General features: G+C 41.6%; 1 protein-coding gene across 2 annotated transcripts in view; it reads right to left on the bottom strand.

The window, feature by feature from the left end:
* The window catches only part of RASA3 (RAS p21 protein activator 3), a 212021-nt gene that overhangs the window by 129116 nt on the left and 58711 nt on the right, over nucleotides 1–24194 (bottom strand). For both annotated transcript variants that reach the window (XM_037806929.1, XM_037806930.1), the window contains exon 2: nucleotides 2121–2238. In XM_037806929.1, the coding sequence (XP_037662857.1) occupies nucleotides 2121–2238 (118 nt within the window). The remainder of the gene's footprint in view (nucleotides 1–2120; nucleotides 2239–24194) is intronic.

The raw sequence follows: 24194 nt of genomic DNA on the forward strand, positions 1-24194 counted from the left end.
TGTATGGGAATGCTTTGAGACCTGGATTGAAACTGGGTTCCTTCAGATAACTGGATTTGTTTTTAACTGGCGCCTTAATGCCTCTATGGAAGTTGACAAAATACTAATCAAGGATATTAATTTATATTCGTGGAATGAAATTTTGGGACCACAAAAATAGTAAGGATTCAGAATGCAAACTAATGCAAGAGCCAGTTTTTGGTTTCAAATATTCAGCCCCAAGAGGAGACAGGCAGGTGGTTCTGCTAATTTCTTTTATGGGGTGGGTTTATCTTACACTCTTACACTAAGGGTAGAGCTTTTGGGGGTACCAGCTTGCAAGGCCCATCAGTGTGAAGAGGGTTATTTGCCTCAATACTAAAAAAGCCACAGGCACCCATACTTTTTAAGAGCAAGGAATTATCCTTTATAGGTTTTTGTCCCTTTCTTTGCTGTCAGTTTTAATTCCTCCTGTCTACAGCAGCCACTCTCTCATCTGGCATATTATAAGTGTTCAATACATATTCATTGAACTAATGAATAGATTAACAAATGAATAAAATAACTAAGATTATTAAAACTATCTGTAAGGAAAGATTAAATAGTCTGTGAGAAGTTCTATATGAGTCAAGTGTATCAGCTGCAGTACACTCAGTGTAGCATGACCTGGCTCCTTAAGAAAGCTTTCTAAGGGTTGCCACCTGACTGCAACCCTATCGCAGACAGCTGATTTCCTAGAAGAGACCATTATTACCTCATTATTTTATTTAGCTCTCAGCTTCCCTTTGCCATTCCAGAAGCAAGTTTCAAGAGCCACCAAAACCAGAAACTGTGATTTCTAATTCCAAACTTGCTTGAAGTATTTTGAGGACAATGGGTCCCCAATTCTCAACCTCACCTAAAACAGAAGTTCCCAAATAGATTCCAGGGGACCTTTCCCAGAGATTTTGATTCAGTAGATCTAGGGAGGAGCCAACAGCAGGGGAGCCCAGCTTTCCACAGAATGCCAGTAACCACTACCAGGTTTGAGATCCACTGGCCTCTAGTAACAGACCACTTAAATAAAGAAAATATTTTTCTCAATTGGAGGCTAATGAAAATGACCTTTGAAGAGATAAAGTAATATTTCCTTCCAATTTCCTTAGGTAGAAATATCACGCCCATCATCACTTCATCATCAATACCATAGAGGTATTTTTGTAAAGCCTTATTTGACTCCTGACAATATTCTTCAGTCTTGCTAATTTCCTTCAACAAATCATTTTTAAAACCTGGAGTATGCTTCAAAATAACACAAACAGCTATAATTACTCGGCCTTAGGAGCAGCTTCACCAAAAGGGAATGAAGAAGCAGCATTTAGCAGCAACGGTACATATGGAGGAGAATGAAACATGTTTCCAGTCTCTCTCAGGGGCAGGAGATCCTCAACAGTTTTCTAAAAATTAAGTTCATTAACTCATCAGAGCGTGTTGTTTTTTCCCACTTAGAAGCAGCAATATGCAAGGATATCATTTATCTCCTAAAAGTGTTCACAAATCAAAATAGCTGTTTTGGTGAAACCATACAACCAATAATTCTAAACCTGAAGATGAAGTCACCAGCTGTACAGAGGTGTCTTCTTTCCTTTATGAATCGCTTCATTAAAAGCAGTTCATTTAGGACTCCAGTCCCATTAAGAGCTTTAGTGTACCTCGTCTAACTACACATCATTCATTTCCCATACCACCTTGTAACACACTTTATAATGAACCGTTTTGCCAGTTCACAATTCTTTGCTCAGGTTTCTCTCTTCCCACCCCCTTTATAAGTTGCTGTGCCTTTTACTTGCTCCCCAGCCACATTTCATTTCATGATGTATTACACGCTACTCAAAGTGTGGTCAGTCACGTCAGCATCGCCTGGGAGATTTATCCTGCTCAGAGCCCTGTGCATTATGAGCATTTCATATGCACCAGTTCACCATCGAGGACAGAAGCCCCAACATGAACCAACCCTGCAAGTTAAGAGCCCACAGGAATATTTCTTCCTCCTCACTCAAGACAACTAACGTAAAAAATGGGAAGAAGATGTATGTGTTCAGGATATTTTTTATACAGAAGAAATATGTACTAGTATCAAGTAAAGCAATAAAGGACATTACCAGAGTGATTTTTCCACTATTTTGGTCCTGAAAACCTCCTCTTGGTCCAGGTTCACAGTGCAGTAGCAATCTCGCATCTTGTTTGGCCCCGGATACGTGGGAAGATTTTTGGCTTCACCTAAAAAGTAAATGCAGCATACATCATCTCCTTCTATCGTGATATTTAGTCCCCTTACTTAATCACAGTCATGTTTCCAAATACTGGATTTATTTCATAGTAAAGCAACTGCTTTCTCTTTTGTACACTCATTAGCCCCTTACAGTCTTGGTTTTCTTGCTACCACGAGTGAATTACTGTGTATGCCAAGTCACATACATATCAACCTCTAAAATATTGATGAAAGTAGGACTCCATTAGCCTTGGAATTAAGGATTATTATTTGCTTTGACTTTTTTTGCCCACATTAGACTCTTGTTCAGAATTTAATTTTACAGTATTAGGTCAAAGTTGGGGCAGTAATTAAACAGAAAGATGCTCTGGCTTTTTCATCCACAAGATTAAAATAGAGACTTCAACAATGTCATGTAATGAGTGGTTTGCCAGTTAGGAGAGAATCTAGAAGAAGAGGCCTGATGTAGGTCCATGTCGTCTCTCCCACAATCCCTTCCCTCCACATAGAAGTCCCCCTGAAGCATCTAGACACGTTTGGAGAAAACCTGGGAGATTTCAAGGCAGCCAGGGTGCCCAACTGGCACTGCAGAAAATGCCCACACGAAAACAACTCCTTACATGCCCTTGGGTCTGCCAAGAGACCATTATCAAGCCCGAACTGCAGCACTCTCTGCTAGATGCTCAGAGACAGCACAGACAGTAAGGTGCAATGGTATAGTGTATTTGCAAATAGAAGGAACAGGAAGGAGGGAAAGGTAGATTTTTAAGAACTGATGCCCAGTTTATCAGCTCTGTGAAAGCAATGTCTCGAACACGTTCTCGCCTCTCAAAAGGCTTTATTTGTCTCCACAGTCATTTTGATTCTAAAGACATCTGGTGCCAGATGTCCAAAGCAAGGAAGAGAACAGAACAATGGGACATGTGACACCACGCCAACAGCACACCACAGCACATGCTGACTCCTGCTACTATTACTCAAGGCCAAATTGCCATATTCATACTGAAATTAAAAAAAAAAAAAATTTAGAAGTGTTTCAAAACTCCATCTTCAGAACTTAGTCCTGAATGCTTACAATCAAAGCCACCCAGCCTTGTCATACTCGCTTTTGCATAACCACAACAAAAACATACATTATAATTCATTTGGGGAAATTTGTTCATTTGAAAAGATGCCAGCCAATTTGCAAACTGGCATGCCAGATCCTCCAAAGGGCCAAGATACACTTGATTTGTTTGAAGATATTTTAAACTTTTCACTAATGTTATTCACTTCAGATACTGAGTAGACTAGTTAATAAAAGTCTTTCAAAAACTGGGTGAATGCTTTCTATGCCAATAAATTTTGCACCTGATACATCAAAAGTGCTTTGCAGGATTACTAACATACCTAGTTGTATCCTCTGCATCAAATTGCATATGGATTCTAATTTGCACATGGGGTTATTTCCTACACTTGAGCCAGAACACATGGCCCTGTTTCTCTGAGCCTCAGTTTCCTCAACTGTAAAAGCAAGAAAAGAGACTAGCTCTTACAAAGGCTCCTCCTGCTCTGAAACTCTTCTAAGAATTCAGAAGGTTTGGAAACTTTTCTTCTGGGCATCTTCAGTGACTACCAGTTAGTGGGGGGAAAAAAAACAACAACAAATGAATGTTTTCTTATATTCCCTATTATCCTTAAAACATTAAAACCCTCCCATTAACATGCTATTTTTACATGAGCTGGGCACATGAGAACATGGCACATTGAAAGCCAATCTGCTAACAGGCATATGAATCTGAGCCAAGCTTCAAATAAGTCATTAAATGTCAAAAGACAGATTTTCGGAAGGATTTCAGCAGATGTGAAAGGTCATATATGCACATGCATATGTATGTAGGGTGTGTAATGTATTCACAAGCCCGAAAGGATAGAAATGGCTCAATGGGCGTCTTCAAAGCGAGAGTAAGAAAAGTGGGAAAAATGGTCAAGGTGGCCATGCAAGAGTAGATGTAGATTTCTTGGTCATTATTTTTTCTACTATGCTGTATCTGAAACGGCAGCAGCATCACACGGACCAAGTGAAATGAGCCTTATAGAGCTTCTCATTTTTTTTTTGGAACTGAAATCTTTAACCTCAAAAGCAGCTTGATTTGATTTTCCAGCTGACACTTTAATGATTTGAATTAGGTTTAAAATATTTCCCTTCGGAATTTAACTTTTTTTTTTTCCTGCAACAAGTGCATGTAGATACTTAGCTGCAAGCTTTCATGTTCCTTAAGAGGAGGAAAAACCCCACTTCTTTGACAGTGCTATGGGAGATGGTCTTTTGTGGAGAGTATAGAACCTGATGTTTTCCTGTTTATTATCTTAGGAACCTCAAAAGACAGGCATTGGTAGCTGGTGTGTCTCTTGAACGTGGGGATTGTTAGGACAGAAGTGACAGGAGGAGCATTCGCTGAACAACATGTTAAGACAGACACTTAAAAATGTGCAAGTGCTGAGTTATCCTGCACCGGTATTGATGCAATCGGGATCACATTCCTTCTCCTGTCCACGTGCCTCCCCCCACCCGCGTTTAGGGCTGTTGTGGAAATATCCCAGTTTCTATGGCGCTGGTGACACCAGTGAGGCCAGCCAGTCCACGGGAGCCAACATTAACTAAACCACTTAGACCAGGAAAGGGCTGGAGGCAATTACCAGCACAGCTGCCCTGGGCCACGTCATCCTGGCCCGTCTCTAACAGCTTAAGGGCCCCACCTGCAGCTGGACCAAAAAAGAACCGTAAAGTCTCTACTTGGGGCACCACAGCTGAGTAGGGCAGTGGAAGGGCTCAGCTCCCACCACGCTGCTACCATGCACAGTGGGACAGTTGTTTTCCTTTTACAGTACTCAAAACAGATCATCATTTCTGCCCCGGGGTTAGGGGTTGTTATCCTCTCCTAGGAAAAGCAGTTTCTTTTTTCTAGTACATGGAGATGTTTCTGTTAGAAGGTAGAGCATTCCCTGGTGTTCGGTAGGAGCTGAATTATTTGTTGTACGAATGGATGAATAAACGATTATAATGTATAAAAAGGGCAAACTCCAGTTTTATTCTGAGAGCCCAATAAGTAACCATTTTCATATGACTACTCCTATTACCATAATCTCTAAAGTTTATACTATTTACCAACCATATCTGTCCCATCAGGTAGATTTGACAAAGACAGCAAACTCTGGCACATGATATCATCTCTGAAAACCTGATTTACTAATAGAAGCAAAAGAGAGCAATTAAAAAATAACTTTTTTTCTAACTATTGTTTTTATTGGTCCCTTTTCCTGAGCAGCCCTGTTTTGTCTTTATACATTTAATGCAAATGCTTTCCTGCTACCAAACAAACAAAAATGCTCCAACTTCAGTCTAGTTGGAAGTATTCATGGAATAGAAAATATTATTTCCCCTTTTGTGGGACCATATGATGGATAATTGATAGTAGTGAATGACTTTTAAGTGCTGATCCGGCAGAGTCTTTTTATATTGCAATTATCAGACCAAGGTAGAAATGGTGACAATGGCTGAAAATTAACACTGTTGAGTAATTCTGTAAATTGTGTAAAATAACATCAGTACATGTGATGGATCCCTTCTGAACTTACAGCCTCAGGAATGTTTATTGCCCATTGCTCAGGTATTGGGAGTCTCATCAGAACAAAAATGTCATTAAGGCTAAAAAAAAAAAAGATAAAAACACAATAAAACAGCAAACCCTGATATCCAATTCAGGAGTCAGGCAATGGGACCACAGCTCAGTGACAAAAATAAAGGTTATAATCCAGAAGCCATCTTTCCCAAGCTATGGTAGTAATTCATTGTGCTATGGTAGAGGGCCTGCATACTCATAACAATTACAGCCGGAAAAATCCAAACTGGAAGGCAGCTCATGTCTAAAACTTGACGTGAGGAGAGGGAAGAGCCCAATTCTGGATGCCCACATCAGGCCATCAAAGCACCTCCGTGCCACCAGGTAGGTCGAGCCATACTAGTGATGATAAGAGAAGCCCGCTATCTTAAAAAGCCAGCAGTGGCACAAGCACACAGGGTATGCCAGTTTGGATGTACTATGCCGCCCAGAATGCCATTATCTTTGATGCAGTCTTGTGGGGGCAGGCTTATTAGTGTTGATTAGGCTGAAACCTATTGGTTCAGTGTTTCCATGGAGATGTGACTCACTCAACTGTGGGCGAGACCTTTCATTGGATTATTTCCATGGAGGTGTTGCCCTACCCATAAAGGGTGGGTCTTTATTGGCTCACTGGAGTACTTTAAAAAGAGCCACACAGCCCAGATGCAGAACAGCTGCGAGTGACATCTTGGAGAGCAACTGAGAGAGACATTTTGGAGATGGTCATTGAAAGCAGACTTATGTTAGCCTAGAGTTTGCTCCAGAGAAGCTACGAGAGGACAGAACGCAGCAAGAGCAACATTTTGAAGAATGCACAGAAGCTGAGATAGGAGCTGGAACACAACCAGGTATCAGCAGAGGCCAGCCACATGCCTTCCCAGCCAACAGAGGTTTTCCGGGCGCCACTGGCCATCCTTCAGCAAAGGTACTCTGTGGTTGATGCCTTACCTTGGACACTTTACGGCCTTAAGATTGTAACTTTGTAACCAAATAAACCCCCTTTATAAAAGACAATCCATTTCTGGTGTTTTGCATAATGGCCACATTAGCAAACTGGAACACTAGGTAAACAATCCCTTCTGTATGCTAGGGGAGAGGAGATGTCAGAGGGCCTCAGAAGCCCAGACCCTGGCCCCAGGGCGCTACCCTTCCAACCTGTGGCCACAGCTCCCTTTCCTTCCCCCACAAACCGAGGGCAGAGCCAGGAGTGCTGCTGTGACATCTCGCTTCTCACCCACCCCATTGCACCCTCCACAAGGGCAAGCACAGGGGCTGCCCACTGGCTGTTGGGTCCAGCATCTCGCCCAGCGGCAGGTGTCTACTAAGCATAAATGCCACAAATGGAGGGGGAGGAGGAGGGAAGAGCGAGTGAGAGAGGGTTCTAACTGAGCAAATCACCCTTTTTTTTTTCAGTTGACAGCTTGGAGCCTGAATCTAATAGAAACATCTTAAAACATACATTATGGATGTGCTGGATATCTACCAGGTCCACTGTTCTAGTTTGCTAATGCTGCCGTCATGCAAAACACCAGAGATGGATTGGCTTTTATAAAGGGGGTTTATCTGGTTACAAAGTTACATTCTTAAGGCCATAAAATGTCCAAGGTAATGCATCGACAATCGGGTACCTTCACTGGAGGATGCCAATGGTGTCTGGAAAACCTCTGTTAGCTGGGGAGGCATGTGGCTGGCGTCTGCTCCAGAGTTCTGGTTTCAAAATGGCTTTCTCCCAGGACATTCCTCTCTAGGCTGTAGTTCCTCAAAAATGTCTCTCTTAGTTGCTCTTGGGGTGTTAGTCCTCTCTTAGCTTCTCCGGAGCAAGAGTCTGCTTTCAACAGCTGTCTTCAAACAGTCTCTCATCTGCAGCTACTCTCTCAGCTCCTGTGCATTCTTCAAAGTGTCTCTCTTGGTTGTAGCAAGCTCGGTCCTTCTGTCTGAGCTTATATAGTGCTCCAGTAAACTGATCAAGGCCCAAGCTGAATGGGCAGGGCCATGCCTCCATGGAAATTATCCAATGAAAGATCTCATCCTCAATGGAGTGATCACATCTCCACAGAAACATCCAATCAAAAGTCTCCAACCCAATTAACACCAATACGTTTCCTGCCCACACAAGACTGCATCAAAGATAATGGCGTTTTGAGAGACATAATACAACCTAACCAGCACATCCACCCAGCTTTGGAATTTTATTCTTTCTCATTTAAGGCATAGTGTTTTTTTCCACTCTGTTATAGGTCATCTTCACTGAATATAAGGCTTAAACAGGTACACTACTCAAGTAAATGCAATCCCCCTCCAGCAATAAAGCCAAAGGAGAAACACATATATATGGAAGGATTACAGCTTTAAGGCTCTCAATCTTTATGCAATTCTTTCAGTCATTCTAACTTAAAACATTTAAATGGGATCTACAAACTCTGAGAGCCAACATAGTGCATTAAAACAACATAAAAGTCTATTTTCCCAAAAAAGAAGTTTCCTGAATAAAATATTCTATTTCCTTGAATACAATTTTTACCACCTTGCTATTTAGCACTTGATATTACATAGAACAAAACTCCATAAAACCAGATGAGATGGAATTTCTACAGCAAGTTAGAAACAGCCTCCTCTACTGCATACTGATTTAGAAGTCTGGAAAATTTGATTCTGAGCTGACATGATGGACAACTGCAGGGTTGGTGTAAACTACAAATGCAGGTGAAATTTGCTCTGGGGAGGAGTGGGGCACCAGAATATTTACTTACATACATTTTATGTTTTCTCCAATTCCCAAAAAAGATAGGTAGTATAATTACAATATAAAATACAAGTCGAAAATAAGGCTGTTAAAATGGAAATAAAGTTAAAAATGTCATAAAAGGAAGGAAAAGCATATGTATCCAACCCCAGCACTTGTGATCTAGTATTTAATTTAGCTCTGAGTTTCTAGTAGCTCAGGTAAAAATGGAAACATGGTGGTACACATAATTCTCATAATTCATTTAAAAATGAAGCATGCCAATTTTCTAGGAGAGAAAAAAAGAATTCTAGAGTAACTTTATTGCTACAAGCCTCACACGAGACATTCAATGATGCACAAACAGTCTTCAGGGGCTATTCTTATCCTATCCACCAATAAAGTGGAAGCATGATACAAAACCCAAACTCCGTGAAAAGATCTCTCAGCAGTGGAGGTAAATGCTAAGCTCAGGAGCAACTTTCTGTTTATACCTGATTCAAAGCTAGAATTTCAGAAGAAATTCTAACCTCATCTCACCGCTGGGCTCCTTACAGCATCTGCATGGATAGGAGTCCAAAGGCAAGTGACCCGGTCCAATCCCAAATGGAAACAATAACAGCAGTAGCTACTGGCCAATGCCACTCAATCCCTGACTGTACGTCCCACTGATCCCCCAGGGTTCCTTCCTCAAACATGGCAGAGGGTCTTCAAACCCGGGAGACTACAGGGTGGCTGGACCCTCTGAAGACCTAGAGGGTAGCAGTAACTCTCCAGGCCTGCTCAGGTGAGTTGGGTGACCGCTGTTCCTCCACTTGGGGCACCCATAGCACTTGATTTCCCTCATTTGTTCACTCGTCTCTCTTCCTTCCTGACTATGAACTCTTGATCACAGGTACTGGTCTCATTTCTTCTTTACATTCCAGCACCTAGAACAGTGGATGGTAAATAAAAAGCATTCTAAATATGTTTATTCAAGTGAATGAATGAATGAAATGGCTTACTGAGTAGGGATGTAAGAGTATTTATTATTCACTTCAGCTTTTGAAGACGTTTTCCAGATATACTGTGATAAATAAAAGATAGCCACAAATTCTTCTCTACTTTTCCCACTGAGAGGTGGACTCTGACTCCCCTCCCTTGGGACCACCTGGGCTGGCCCCAGTGCACTGACCGACCAAACGAATGTGGCAGAGGTGACACTGCAGGACTTCTAAGGCCTGGGCAGAAGAAGCCTCCAACTTCCACCTTGGTCTCACGGACACTCCCTCTGGAACCCTGAGCCTCCAGGTATGAAGTCACTGCCCCGCGACCACCATGCTGGAGAGACAGCGTGACAGCCCCTGCTGAGCCCGCCCTCCCAGACATCCTCACCAGGCATCACACACGTGAGTGAAGCCATCTGAGACACCGCAGACCAGCCTGTCCACCAGCTGAATGCCATCGCCTCCATCTATGCCTCATGAAACTGCCCAAGTCCTGCCCAAATTGTAGGCATGCAAATCCCTGACCCCCCAAAATGTGAGCTCTAACAAAACACTTGTGTTTAAAACCTCTACACTTTAAGGCAATAGAGAACCAGAGCAACCACAAGTTCTTCTGTTTCACAATGTTCATATATTACAAGATAAGTGACATTTCCCCTCCTATTCTACTCATGCACATTGGTGATAATTTGAAGAATACAATTGGTCCAGCAATAGAATGTCCAATAGATGCCCAGGGTCACCTTAACACATTTATCGTAAAGCCCTTTTTGAAGCACAAATGAGAAACTCATGGCAGTGGTTGTCATGGGGAGGGCAACAGTGGGACTGGGAGATGGGAGAGAATGGAGAATAACTTTCACTGCATATACCTTATGGATTTTGATACCATGTGCATGCATCATCAATTCAAAAATAAAAGTTTGATACACACGCAAAAAGTAGAATGAGGGAATAGCCCCATCTCCAGATAAACTTGGCATGCACCATCAACACCTGGATGAAGGCAATTTGCAGGGTTTAAGGTCCAAAAACATCCATCCTAGACCAAAAATAACCACAAATCATCATAACCAAACAGTTCCTGATCACCCACTCGATCCAAACGAGTCAGTGGCTGTCAAAAGTATTATAAGCAGGTCATAGCGTAATGTCATTGTGATTAATTGTGCTTGTGTTTACAATTTCAGGATCCAAGGCTGTTATTTTTAATATCCTTTAATAAACTAACAGACCCTAGTGAAGACAATTAAATAAAGCCCTGGCCTGAGGGTAGAGGAAGCTTGGATCATTGCTTTGCTTAGTAACAATGGGCATGAGACCAAGACCTGTTCATACACCGTGACTGTATTCTTGATGTGCCTGTAGATATGGACCTAAGGAATAAGCCTTGGGCAATAATTTTCATGTTAATCCTAGACCTTCCCTAGCCCCTATCTTTTCATGAACTAGAAAAAGGAGCCACTTCCTCAAAACCTGTTATTTTCATATGTCAGGAAATTGTTGAAGTATACTAAACTTACCAGTAAAAGAAACTTTACCACCATCTGCCAGAAAATTGCCATAATAGATATACAAATCTATGATGTCAATGTGAACGGTGCCTCTTGGATGTGGTGACTCTGAGCTGTGCACAAACTTGCAACCACAAGACAACTCTGGCCGGTTCCACAACTGCCAAAGAAGAATCTGTCCTCTCTCTGTCAAATGATCTAACAGAGGTCTCGGTCTGAGGGGCCATTTGATTTTTACATTTAAAATTTTTCTTAAATTTTTGATTAGTTGACAGCATTTGAAAATAAAGACATTTCACTTAAAAAAAAAAAAAGAGGCCACAATCTCCACTCCTTTTGAAAACTCAGAAGATCTAGCAATGTGGGGCACATGCCCCCTCATGTTAACAATCACTGGCCTTGAGCAGCGGCTGCCCGCCTGACATCAGGCACGACCATTTCATCACAGAAGGCACCTGCTTCATTCATATGTGGGACCCGTCCTGCCCCACGGGCTTTTGGGTAGCTGACTCAGACCAGCTTAGGTCTTTCTTGGCATTGTGACTTCAGAATCTATTGCTCTGAAGACAAGAAATGCTGCTGCCCAAAAGACTTAATAGAAATAATACTGAAGTAGCGACACAAGCCGTTTCATTGCTATCGTGCTGATCCCACATTGCCCAATGCTGGCCTGGACAGGGACGCCCATCTGGGTCTGTCTCCTCACCTGTCCTCCCTCATCTGTCCTGTGCCTCAGTTCTCCATCAGCCAACACGCAACCTGCCCCTAGGAGAAGTTTCAGTCTCCCCCGCCCAATCTAAGTGGCATTGGGGTTCCCCTTGAATAATGGGAATTTCTGGCTGGAAACTCCCACAGCAGGCTGGTGGGGGATGGGTGAGAGGGAGATGATTTAAAGCGAAGATCTGTGATCCCTCTGCGATTATAAATGGAGGGGTGCCCACCCACCCCCCCACCTGACACTATCAGGCGACCTCGTGGTTCCCTGCTCCTGGCATCCAGCTTTGCTCACACGGTCTCCGTAAGAACAGAACTGCTTTCTCCTGCGTCCCGCTGAGCCGCCCAACTCTAACAAGCAGTTTTTCCTAATTAAACTGACCTATCTCCAACCTGGCCGTCTGCTGTCGCCGTGCCCTCTGGCCCCCCCAGCACACTAATTGCTATTCCTCTCCCCTCCCAAGCCCTGCACTGCAAGATGCTTGAGGGCGGGGAAGTGGCAGTCTCCATTCTCGAGCTGTACATCATTTAATGCAAATGTTTCTTGATTAATTGTGCAGATCCCCTGCTGTCAGAACAGTAATTACAATTTGGTGGAACACCTTGAAATTTTCACTTCTTTCATCTAGCGATCAGAAGTGTGCAGTGTGGGGGAGACCTCAGAAGCCCAGCGTAGGCTCCCAGGCAAGAATCAAAAAGCCTAAAAACACCAAGAAAAAGGTCAGAAGGAAAATCCTCATTTCCCATCCACAGATTAATTTTGTAGACAATAGCACATTTCCAGAACCATTTACATCTTCAGTTCCGAATTGAATGTAACCTGTTCGGCACCTTAAAACACACAAAATATTAGCTAATTTTCCTCTTTCACTAAAAATCTGCTCTTTTTCCTTTGGAAGAAAAAGATGCATACTCTTTTCCAATTAATATGCATGTATTTTTCCAATTAAGCTAGAAATGAAAATGGGGTTTGGGGGCAATAACTCAATCCTGAAATAAAAGCTATAAAATTAAGTCAAGAAAAAGAAAAAACCACTAATTTCTTTTTAATTTTAAAATGTTGTGTTAAATGTGTATTTTTGACTTCCTGAAAATAAAACTCTGTATGTCTGTTCATGAAATATCTTTTTATCACTTAGTGCTACATCCTCTAATCTGAATGATTAAGACCAGTAAAGAGAACATAGCAGATACCTTCTTGCTCTTAGGGTGAGCAAAGGGTTCACAGACTTATACTACATGTATATGTAATATACAGGAAAAATTAAATATTCAGAAGATGAAATGTTCTATCAAGAACTCTGTTCTTTAAAGAAAACTAGTCCTTGGCTCTATAGTGAACACTGAGAACAAGATTCCAGTGCGTGGGCACTGGTAAGAAAAAAGGCAAATCTCAGAAGCACTTGGTGAGACCCGTGGGCTGGACTGGACGTCCCTACACACCCGGGGTCACAGAGAGCTCCCCTCCTCTGATCTCTGCATCACTGACTGTATCACTGTAGCATTAATGTGCCAATTAACTCATGCCGCTTTGCATCTTCTCTGCACAGGGGAATTCACTTCCTGCCCCCACTTCCAACCCTGACCTCTCTGGATGTGCCTTAGTGGACCTTCTTCCCATCTGCACCTGCCCCACCCCACCTGCCCACCTCAGCCAGCATCCTCCACGTGACAGGCAGGTTATAAATTCAAGGTGATTGCCGGGCAGTCCAAAAGTCTGCCACCTGTTAGTGGGAGGTTGTAAAACCATAAGAAATAAGGAGGCCTTCAAACAAGCAGGCATTTACTTCTGCTCAAAATACTTGGGACTGCCACTTAAAACCACTGAAGACACATCTGACCCCTGGCAAACATAAGTGACTTCCTGAAAGACCAGGAAAGGTTTCTGAAAAAGAGGAAAATTTGATGAGAAATTGGCAATCACATTTGCATGGGACCTGACCATTAGCCCTAAGCTTTTGCTTTTGTCATCCAAGTTGACCTTACTAATTATTCCCGCAAGCAAGTGAGGTGGACAGAACCGTTTTATCTTCACACTGATGAGAAAACCATAGCTCACAGAGGCAAGGGGATTTGCCAAGCTTGGACTGGAGCCCAAGATCCAGCTCCAGCTCTCCAAGCTTCTAGCTCTCAGTCCAGGGCTCTCTCCACAACACCACACCACCTTCCCAGGAAAGAACGGGGGTGCAGAGTTGTCAGAGAAGGGAGGCCTTCTAGATGGGAGGCGTCTGGGGGCATTTCATAGAGGCAGCTGTTGGGGCAGGGTGGGTAAGGAGGCTGGAGTGAGGCACAAGCACTAGGTCTCTATTTTTAGCAACGGTGCTTAAGTTCTCTGAGCCTCCGTTTCCTCCAGGGTAAAATGGAGCAATTTCTTTTCTCTACAAATGATTGGAAGAACCCCATGGCATTATGCCTACAAAGCACCTGATGATGCAGGGCAGCTTTTCTCTAAGGGGTGGTTCTGCTGCCCTGGTTATTGCTGGTTGTTCTGCTGCCCAGTGCAGGTTCCAACTAGAGGACAGAAGTCAGGACTGGGATTGGAGGTGAAGGAAGAAAGGAAACACACAACTAATGTGTCCACAAAGACCAGATGGACTCTACAGCTTGATGCCAAATTCACTCACTGTATTGCAACATACCAAGTTGCAGGGCAGCAATCTCACATGTGATCAGGAAAAACATCTTTGACAACCAGACATCTGTTGTTTAGGGGTGTCCAATCCTCCCTTCTGTTGCCCTTGAAAAATGCCAGAGGCTATCACCATCCCTCCACCCCCCCACCCCTTCTGCCACACATGCAAGCCTTCACCTCCACACTCATCTCCACCGCTCCTCAAAGGAGATTTATCCTGGGACCCACAGCCCAAAGATTCTGCCTTTTGCTGGGTGGCAGTGACTGCTATCTTTTCAGCCCTCTCGTGTAATGTGTACAATTTTAATAGAATTTAAATGTTCACCACCTGGAGAATGAATCTAAAAGTGAAGGAGATGGGAGGAGAGGGGTACCTAAAAGCTGCTCACTTTGCTTATTAGGGGACTAGCCCTGACAATATTTAGAGCAGTGGTTCTCAATCAGGGATGATTTGTACATCCCAGGGAACATCTGGTAATGTCTGGAGATATTTTTGGTTTACACAACTTGGGAGGTGCTACTGGCATCTAGTGGGTAGGAGCCAAGGAATCTGCTAAACATCCTACAATGACAGTACAGTCCACCACACACCTAAACACAAAAAGAATTATCCAGCCCAAAATGTCAGCGGCGCCCAGATTGAGAACCCCTGGTCTAAACAAATGCTCTTCTCTCATGCTTGGTACAAAGATTACATTAACGGTGGGAACCACGGGACAAGACAGTTGATTTAAAACCTATCACATCCCAAGGCAAGGAGGCACTGAAGACTCTGAGGTCCCAAGAAGCCCAAGAAATCCCTAAACATCTGTTGAGAGACCTGTACTGAGAGCAGATGAAGACAGGAGAACAGGCTGACCAGATGATTAACATGGCTAGGTCTTCCCACCATGGAATTACACCAAAACACCAAAGCTAGTGACCTTTGTCCTCAGTCTACCTCAACTATAGGAAGAGTTTGATCCCACCCACCCCCAGACTTCCAATTTTGACCATGGCCTTCCAATAAATAAATAAATACTTTGAAAATGCCTACCAATATTTGCTATTCTTGTTCTTTCCACTACCTATTTATAATCAAATTAGTTCCTATAATGTAAATACAAAATAAATGAGCCACTGAGGAAAAGAAGGTCTACTCTTAAGATAAATGGAAATAGGAATACTTCAGGAAACTAGTACACAAAAATTTGGAACCTGTTTTAACTATGCTTCCTTTTGTTTAAACCCATTTAGAAAAACATATACCTAATATACAGAGAGTGCAACAAATTAAGACAATGGAAACAGACAATCATGGAACAGATGTGTGACAATTAAATTATCCAAACACAATCCTGATGTATTCAAAATCATAATTTTACTGGAGGCTCCAAAACTCCAGGGAATAGTGATTTTTAAAAAAAGAAGGAAAAAGACTTAAAACAAATCCATCACTCTGAATTCAGAAATGAATGAAGAAGCATCTCTACACTGTATATAAATTTTCATATTTAACACAGTCCCTGTGACAATAAAGCAAGCAATTTTCTTTATATACCTCTCTTGAAGGCTATTAACTCTCTTGAGTGTCTAATGCATGCAAGACAAGACATTTACGCTGCACTTAATAATTAGAATCTGAGGTAATTCGCCCAAGTTATTTTTGCATTTCATTCAAACGTTTATTTAAAGTGGCAGTTCTCAACAATGGCTGCACATCACAACCACCAGGGGAGTTTTTTTTAAAAGACTCATTCCCGGACCCCATCCCCAGAGATTCCAATCCCCTGTTTGGGGAGGGGCCACAAAGGGTGGAGATCGGACATTAGTCTTTATTAAAAAGCTCCCCAGGTATGAATATGGACCCGGCATCGTGGGATTGAGAACATCTTCTTGACCAAAAGGGGGATGCAAAATGAAACGAAATAAAGCTTCAATGGCTGAGAGATTTCAAATGGAGTCAAGAGGTCACTCTAGTGGATGTTCTTATGCACTCTATAGATAACACTTTTTAGGTTTTAATATATTGGAATAGCTAGAAGTAAATACCTGAAAACTAGCAAACTCCAACCCAGTAGCCTTGACTCTTGAAGACGACTGTATAGCAATGCAGATTACAAGGGGTAACAGTGTGATTGTGAAAACCTTGTGGATCACACTCCCTTTATCCAGTGTATGGATGGATCAGTAGAAAAATGGGGACAAAAACTAAATGAAAAATAGGGTGGAATGGGGGGGTGATTTGGGTGTTCTTTTTTTATTTTTATTTTTTATTCTGATTCTGATTCTTTCTGGTGTAAGGAAAATGTTCAAAAACAGATTGGGGGATGAATGCATAACTATAAGATGGTACTGTGAACAGCTGATTGTACACCATGGACGACTGTATGGTATGTGAATATATCTCAATAAAACTGAATTTAAAAAAAAAGAAAAAGCTCCCCAGGTAGTTCCAATGTGCAGCCAGGGTTGGGAGGCACCAATTACCATCAAGAACTGAGAAAGATCTGAGATTTTACTTTACTTGCAAGTTAACAAGGTAGTCTGCCGCAGTTTTGCGGATTCTGGCAGGAGACAAGAGACTCCTGGGTCTAACACAAGGCGTGCACTACTCACAGCCTTGGCACCTGCCCTGGTGTCCAGTGCCCCCATCCCACAGTGTGACGCGGAGGCATGATGACCACACAGACAGTGGGGGGATGTCGGGGGAGAACTCAACAGGCAGTGACAACAAAACCACTGAACTCGGTCCCAGAGGGAGATGCTGGTTTTATTATAGCGGACAGTAAACGAACTTCCCCTTGCTTTAGAGGGAGACACAATCATGACCTTGCAAGGCTGTTCCCTAGACAAACTTCCTTGAAAATACAGTCTGGAACAAAGGCAACCAGGGTCTCCACTCCCAAAACATGCAGAAAGAAGAGAAAACTATGGAGAATTGTCTCCCAACAGTTGTGAGTCTTAGAAGGCAGGTTCAGAGAATGAATGGATACTGAGGAAGAACACCTTTGCTTACCTGAAGTGGAGTTTTAATTTAAAGACAAGTGACTTCAGATGGAAAGGGCCAATTCTGGGGCTTTATCACATGAGCGAGGGGTGGGCTAATAAACGTTTAACAACTGGCGTTCCAGGAAAAAAAATGCATGCATATATATATACTTATATAAGTTTATTATCGATTTTACTATTATAAAAGATGCATGGCACAAAATTCACAAGTAATAATAAAATATACAATATTCTTGATTGTAAATTCCATACAGTCAATTGATTCTCACAGAGAGCTTGCATCGATTTTTGTCAAATGCTTGTATCCACAGCCAACCTATGGTTGCAATTCAACCATGATTTGACAAATAGAATTATATCCCAATTTGCTAACCCTTTTCCCAATGATGATATCATTAAATCTGATGTGTGTTCTAATCTTAAACTACTTACGCCCACACAAATCATATTAACTAGACTTCAGTCCTTTTCAGCTTCAGCACTATGCCCATTGGAACTTCACACATTTGTCAGTGTCATGAGAAGTTTTACAGAACCAGATAATAGTTTTCAAACACTAGAAAAATACTTCCTCAATTTTTTCTGGTTTTCACAATTTAACAGCTGCAGACTCGACACTCTTTTAGGTATTTTTTCTTTAAGCCTATTATTCTGAAATAATTTCAAGCTTACACAAAAGTTGCAAAAATAGTACAAACCCCATACAGAGAACTCCAACATTCCCTATTCCCCACAGAAACCCATATCCACCTATTTTAAAATTGTGCCACATTTGCCGTATCATTCTATCTCTCCATCTATCTATCTACTTTCTGAATATTTAAGAGTAGGTTGCATATATCATGGTCCTTGATCACTTAGTACTGCCATGTACACTTCCTAAGGACAAGGATATTCACTTATGTCATCATCTTAAGTGCAGTTACCAAGTTAGAGAATTTTAACATTGATATAAAGCTTACAATCTATATTCCAATTTTTTTCATATGTCTCAATAAGGTCCTCTTGAGTCTTTTCTCCTCTATTATTAGATCCCCTCCAGGATCAATTATTGCATTTGATTGTCAGTGTCTATTTAGTAGAGTTTTTTTTTAATTGTGGAAAACGTATACAACATAAATTTTCCCATCTCAACCACTCCAAAGCATACTGTTCAGTGGGATGAATCACATTTCCAAGGTGGCAGTGCCCTCACCACCATCCCATTACTATAATCTTCCCCTTATCCCAAACAGAAACCCTATATCCATTATGTATTAACTCCCAATACCCTCTGCACCCTGCCCCTAGTAATCTGTACTGTTAATTTCTGTCTCTACGAGCTTCAATATTCTCCAGTATTTTCTTTGTGGTTACCATGGGGCTTAAATTTAACATCCTAAATCTATAACAATCTCATCTGGCTTGATACCAACTTAATTTCAATAGCAGGCAAAAACAATTTTCCTATATCCTCCTGTCCCCCTACCTTTAGTAGTTCTCATCACAAATTACATATTTATACATTATTGAGTCCAAAACCATTAATTTATCATGACATTTTATGAATTTGCTTTTTAGGCCCCATTGGAAGTAAAAAATGGAGTTACAAACCAAAAGTACAATAGTGCTGGCATTTACATGTACCCATGTTATTTACTAGAGATCTTTATTTCTTCAAGGATCTTCGATCTATTTTCTAGTGTCCTTTACTTTCGACCTGAAGAACTCCCTTTAGCATTTATTGTAGGGTGACTCTAGTGGTGACAAACTCCCTCTGCATTTGTTTATCTGGGAATAAATGCATAAATAATGTCTTACTCTCTTCCCCATTTTTGAAAGACAGCTTTGCCAGATATAGAATTCTTGGTTGGCAATTTTCCCCTTTCAGCACTTTAAATATGTCATTCCACTGCCTTTTTGCCTCCCTGGTTTATAATGAGAAATCAGCACTTAATCTTATTGAGGATCCCTTGTACATGACATGTTGTTTCTCTGTTGTGGCTTTCAGAATTCTCTCTTTATCTTTGGCACATGACAGTTTGATTACAACAGCACAGTGGATCTATTTTTGGGCATCTTGGATTGGAATATTCATGTCTTTCATTAAGTTTGGAAAGTTTTCAGCCATTATTTCCTCAAATATTCTTTCTGCCCCTTTCTCTCTTTCTTCCCCTTTAGGGAATCCCACAGTGCATATACTGGTGTGCTCAATGGTGCCCCACAGGTTCCTGAAGCTCTGTTCACTTTTCTTCATTCTTTTGTCTTCTGCTTCTCTGACTGAATTATTTCAATTGTCTAATCTTCAAGTTCACTGATTCTTTCTTCTATCAGCACAATCTGCTGTTTAACCTTTCCAGAGAATTTTTTATTTCTGCCACTACAATCATAGGCTCTGGTTCTGTTTCATAATTTCTATCTCTTTATTGATATTCACCTATTCTTTTCCTAATGTCATTAGTTCTTTGTTCATGGTTTTCTTTAGCTCTTTGAGCATATTTAGGATCATTTTTAAGTCTTTGCCTGGTAAGTCCCAAGTCTGATCCTCCTCGTTGATGGTTTCTAATGCCTTCATTGTCTCCTTTGCCTGAGTCATCACTTCCTGCGTCTTTGAATGTTTTGTAATATTTTGTTGAAATCTGGACATTTCAATATTTTAATGTGTTATCAATGGAATTTAGACTCTGAGATGTCTGTTCCTTAGGTTTGCATTCAGTAAGTGTTAAGACAGAGATTTCCTTGAGTGTTGAATGCTAGGAGCTACCAAAAACAAAAACAAAGCAAAAAAAAAGAGGAGGACGAGGAGGAGGAAGACAAGGAGGAGGAGAAAACAGAAAACACCTTTTCCAGTCTTTGCAGATTGGCTCATGTGGGTACTCCCTTCAGAGGTTAGCCATACAATGAGTTTAGAGAACAGCTCAAGACAGAAGCCTCGGGGCCTCCCTGGTCCTTTCTGAGCTCGCATCTTGTCCTGTGCTTGTGCGCATAGCTCTAGGCATTTCCCTGTTTACATGGATCTAAAAGTCCCCTCTTCCCTAGGAAACAGTGCTTCCTCATGGTCCTGGACACTGCACTGTTCGTCCCACAGCCGGGAAACCTCTGCCCCAGGCAGCTGAATCTGACTGTGGAGGGCTCACTGGGCTGCCTTCTACATGCATGACATGCTCTGGAATGGCGAGCCTGTGACGAATATCCTGGGTCAGTCCTTCAGGCTGCCACCAGACAGACGGACACAGATATACACGCTTCCAGTATGTGCACAAATGTTACTCTGCTTCGTCTGGAACCGAGACCAGAGACCTACAGAGGGCAAGCAGGCCAGCTCCATGCTGAGCAGTAAGGAGGTAGGGGACGGCCAGCCAGAGCACCATGAGAGCCTATCAGTTTTAAGTAACTTTTTCCTTGTTTGGGGCTTACTCTGTTACTACAGTTCTTTAACTGTTTTTTTTGTTTGTTTGTTTTGTTTTGTTTTGTTTGGAGTGTTGAGAAAGATGTTTCTGCCAGTTCTAGTTGATTTTTCAAAGCTTCTGTGGGGGCACAGAGCCCTTGAGCATCTCACTCCACCATCTTTACCAGGGCAGGACCCCACTCTTTTGGGTTTCATTTTAAGATTGGAGTTTAATTTTAAGTTTTCTCCATCGCTTTCTTAAGCCTGAGCAATCAACAAAATGATAAAGAAATCCCTAATTTGTAGCAATTGCTGAGTATTGGGGTGTAGATACTTCCACTATGATCAATTTCAAGCTACTAATGTTATATCCAATGCAGAGTCTAGAAGAGATGTGCAGCAGCACAACATGATATAGTATTTCCACCAGACAGGTAAAATAGACATAAACAACCTCAAGAGCTCAGACGTAAAATGCAGTAAACCCATTAGGAAGTGCTGGGTTTGGCTATTTATCATCTCTATTCTTAATAAAATGCATTTCACTGTAAGTTTAAATGACAGCATTTTTAATGGCGGCTGTGTTTAGCACATGGCTCAAAAGATTCCTGAGGATTTGACAATAAGATCTCTTGAACTGGTACAAGCTGGCTCCTACACATCCCTGCAAGTTCATTTCTTACAATACAGACCCACCTGAAGAGGATTTTAGTAGGTTTTTAAATATACACAGTGTAAGAGGAAGATTTCCCAGACTCATCATGGATCAAAATCGCCTGGGGTGCTTCAACAGAGCTGCCTGGGCTCCACCCCACTTCCACCCAAGGGAGTGGTACCCAGGACATCATTATTGTTGACAAGTGCCCCAGATAATTCTAAAGGATGCCAAAGTTTGAGATCCGCCAGATTAAAAATAGGAGCATATTTTAAATATGCTGTTTAAGGACTAAGCACTGCTAAGGGGCAAATCTAGACATTACATTGCCATCACTATCACGTTACATTTCAGTAGCAATTAACTTCTTAGGGCGTTCCACAGAAGGCAACGGGGCAGTGACCCTCGCAGCTTGAGTCTCTGAATATCATTTTCTTCCTTTAAACCTTAAATTCTTAGATGTCAAAGCCTTTGACTGGGTCCGCCCATCCAACCATTCACTGATTAATTAGCACTGAGGATTTGGGATGAAGGAGCCACGGCCCTGTGCTGACTTCTGCTCAAGACGGCAAGTGCTCAGGTGTTCTGCCAGCTAAAGAGCACACACGTAGATTCCATTTAAGAAGTGGGTAAAGAGGAGAGGAAAGAGGTGCTGCTTCCAGGTGACCTTTGAAGCAAACTTCCTCCCTCCACATCACCAATCACAGGGAGAGTAAAGCCTGCACCTGTCTTGGCCTTCCCTTTGCTCCACGTTCAGAGCGAAGCGGCTGCACTCCCACAGGTGCTTCCACGGGTCTAAGGCCACTTCTCCTTCTCACTGCTTACATCCATGGGGTACACACACCATCCGAGGCTGCTGCATCTTAGAAGGCCTCTACACAAAAGGTATTTGTGAACCTAAAAGGGCCCTTAAATAACAGTAATGAATAATCTATTTTATTCTGATTTTTGTATTTTAAAAATAAAAGGAAGGATAGAAATCTAAACAGCATATTTCTATTTGTATATATATACATTCTCATTATACACTGTTTCTCCATTAGCAACGCCCTTTATTGAAATTACTTGTTCCATTATCTTCCAACCACACTGTCAGCTCCATGAAGGTAAGACTAAAGCTGTCTTGAATATCATTACATGCTCAATGCCTAGACAAGGTAGATCTTCAATAAACACTCACTGAAGGGCTGTACAAGTGTATGTGTGAGGGTGGGGGGACAGAGACGGACAGTACAACACAACGGTTAAGAGGGCTGGCTCTGGTCCAGCCTGCCTGATATGATACTCTGGCTCCAGCACTTTAAGCCATGTGACCTTGGACAAGCTACTTAACTTCCTTAGGCTTCAGTTTTCCCATCTGTAAAGGGCAGAGGGAAAGGACAATAACAGGGCCTTAAATTAAATTAGTTAATACGTGTAAAGTCCTTAGAATAGCTGGTGCATTTAAAATTCTATTTAAGTATTAGCTATTATTAATATTATAGACTTAGGACAATAAGTCACGTACAATCATATATATGTATATATACATATATAGAGAAATACACAGGTCCACATAATAAATCATGAACAGATTTGTAATGGTCCTTATAATTAATAAATAGTATTTTGGAAATGTAGATGATTAACATGCCTTTGATTAAAAACCTACTACTTTGTCATTTATTTTTGTTTTTTAACAACACAATACTGTAAATTCCATTAGCAGTTATGTCTTTGCACATTTACAAACGTATTTTGCTCACACTTCAAGGTCCACATCAATAATCACTTCCCTCATAAAAGCCTTCTTTGGTCAACTCAGTTATAAGTGATTTTCCCTCACTTGAACTCACAGAGCATTTAGTTTGTATGACTTCTACAGTAACTCTCTTATATTGCCCTAAATAGTCTCTTTCTCTTCTTAAGGTGTAAACTCCTTAAAAAAAGGAAATGAGTTCGAAATATCTCTGAATTCCCCAGAGGATAGCCTTCTGTGACTTCCTTGTTTGAAGGAAATTCTTGATAGATTTGAATAAATTTGCATATTGCAAATTCCCCATTTCTCACATGGTAAAATGTTACCTGATTGCAAAGATCAATGAATAAGCTTCTGGAAAACAAAGCAAGGAAGATATATAAGAAATAAATAGGCATTGAAAATGTCATTATGTGTAAAGTCATAATTACTAAAACAGCAACTTAGGGCAATAATTATTCTGCTTCATTATAAGTAATAAGATAAGGTCTTTGTTAACTTTATACCTCCCAACATGGCTATATTGCTCTCAAGTCTCCTGCCATTTTGTTTTGTTTTTTTACCAACTGCACGGCAATTTATGGTAGGTTATCATTAAGGTGAAGAGGGAAGGAAGTGAGAAGTCCAGGGCTGCTGAGAAAGGTAATGAAAACAGAATGGTAGGAATATTCTGAGACTGAAAAAAGAAGAAAACAGCTGCAGGAAATGAGGATGAAGATAAGAGAGAAATTTCAGGAAGAGTGAGGATCCCTGGAAACCATGAAATAAAGGATGTGGAGTCCTTCCCCAGCACAGTCTTTGTCCCCTCCCCAGACAGAAGCAAGGAGATGGCCTCCAGCCACCTCAGGACCACTTCGGGAACATAAACAGGAGGTGCCCAGTGAGCCCAGATCGGGGTAAAATGCCAAATAATGCAGGAAATACAGTCTGTGCGATGTGATCAGTCATAGAAAAGGGAATCTCATAGATTGGGAATTCAATGAGTCAGGATTCTCTGGAGA

The sequence above is a fragment of the Choloepus didactylus genome, chromosome 17 (assembly GCF_015220235.1).
Source record: "Choloepus didactylus isolate mChoDid1 chromosome 17, mChoDid1.pri, whole genome shotgun sequence".
NCBI lineage: Eukaryota > Metazoa > Chordata > Mammalia > Pilosa > Megalonychidae > Choloepus > Choloepus didactylus.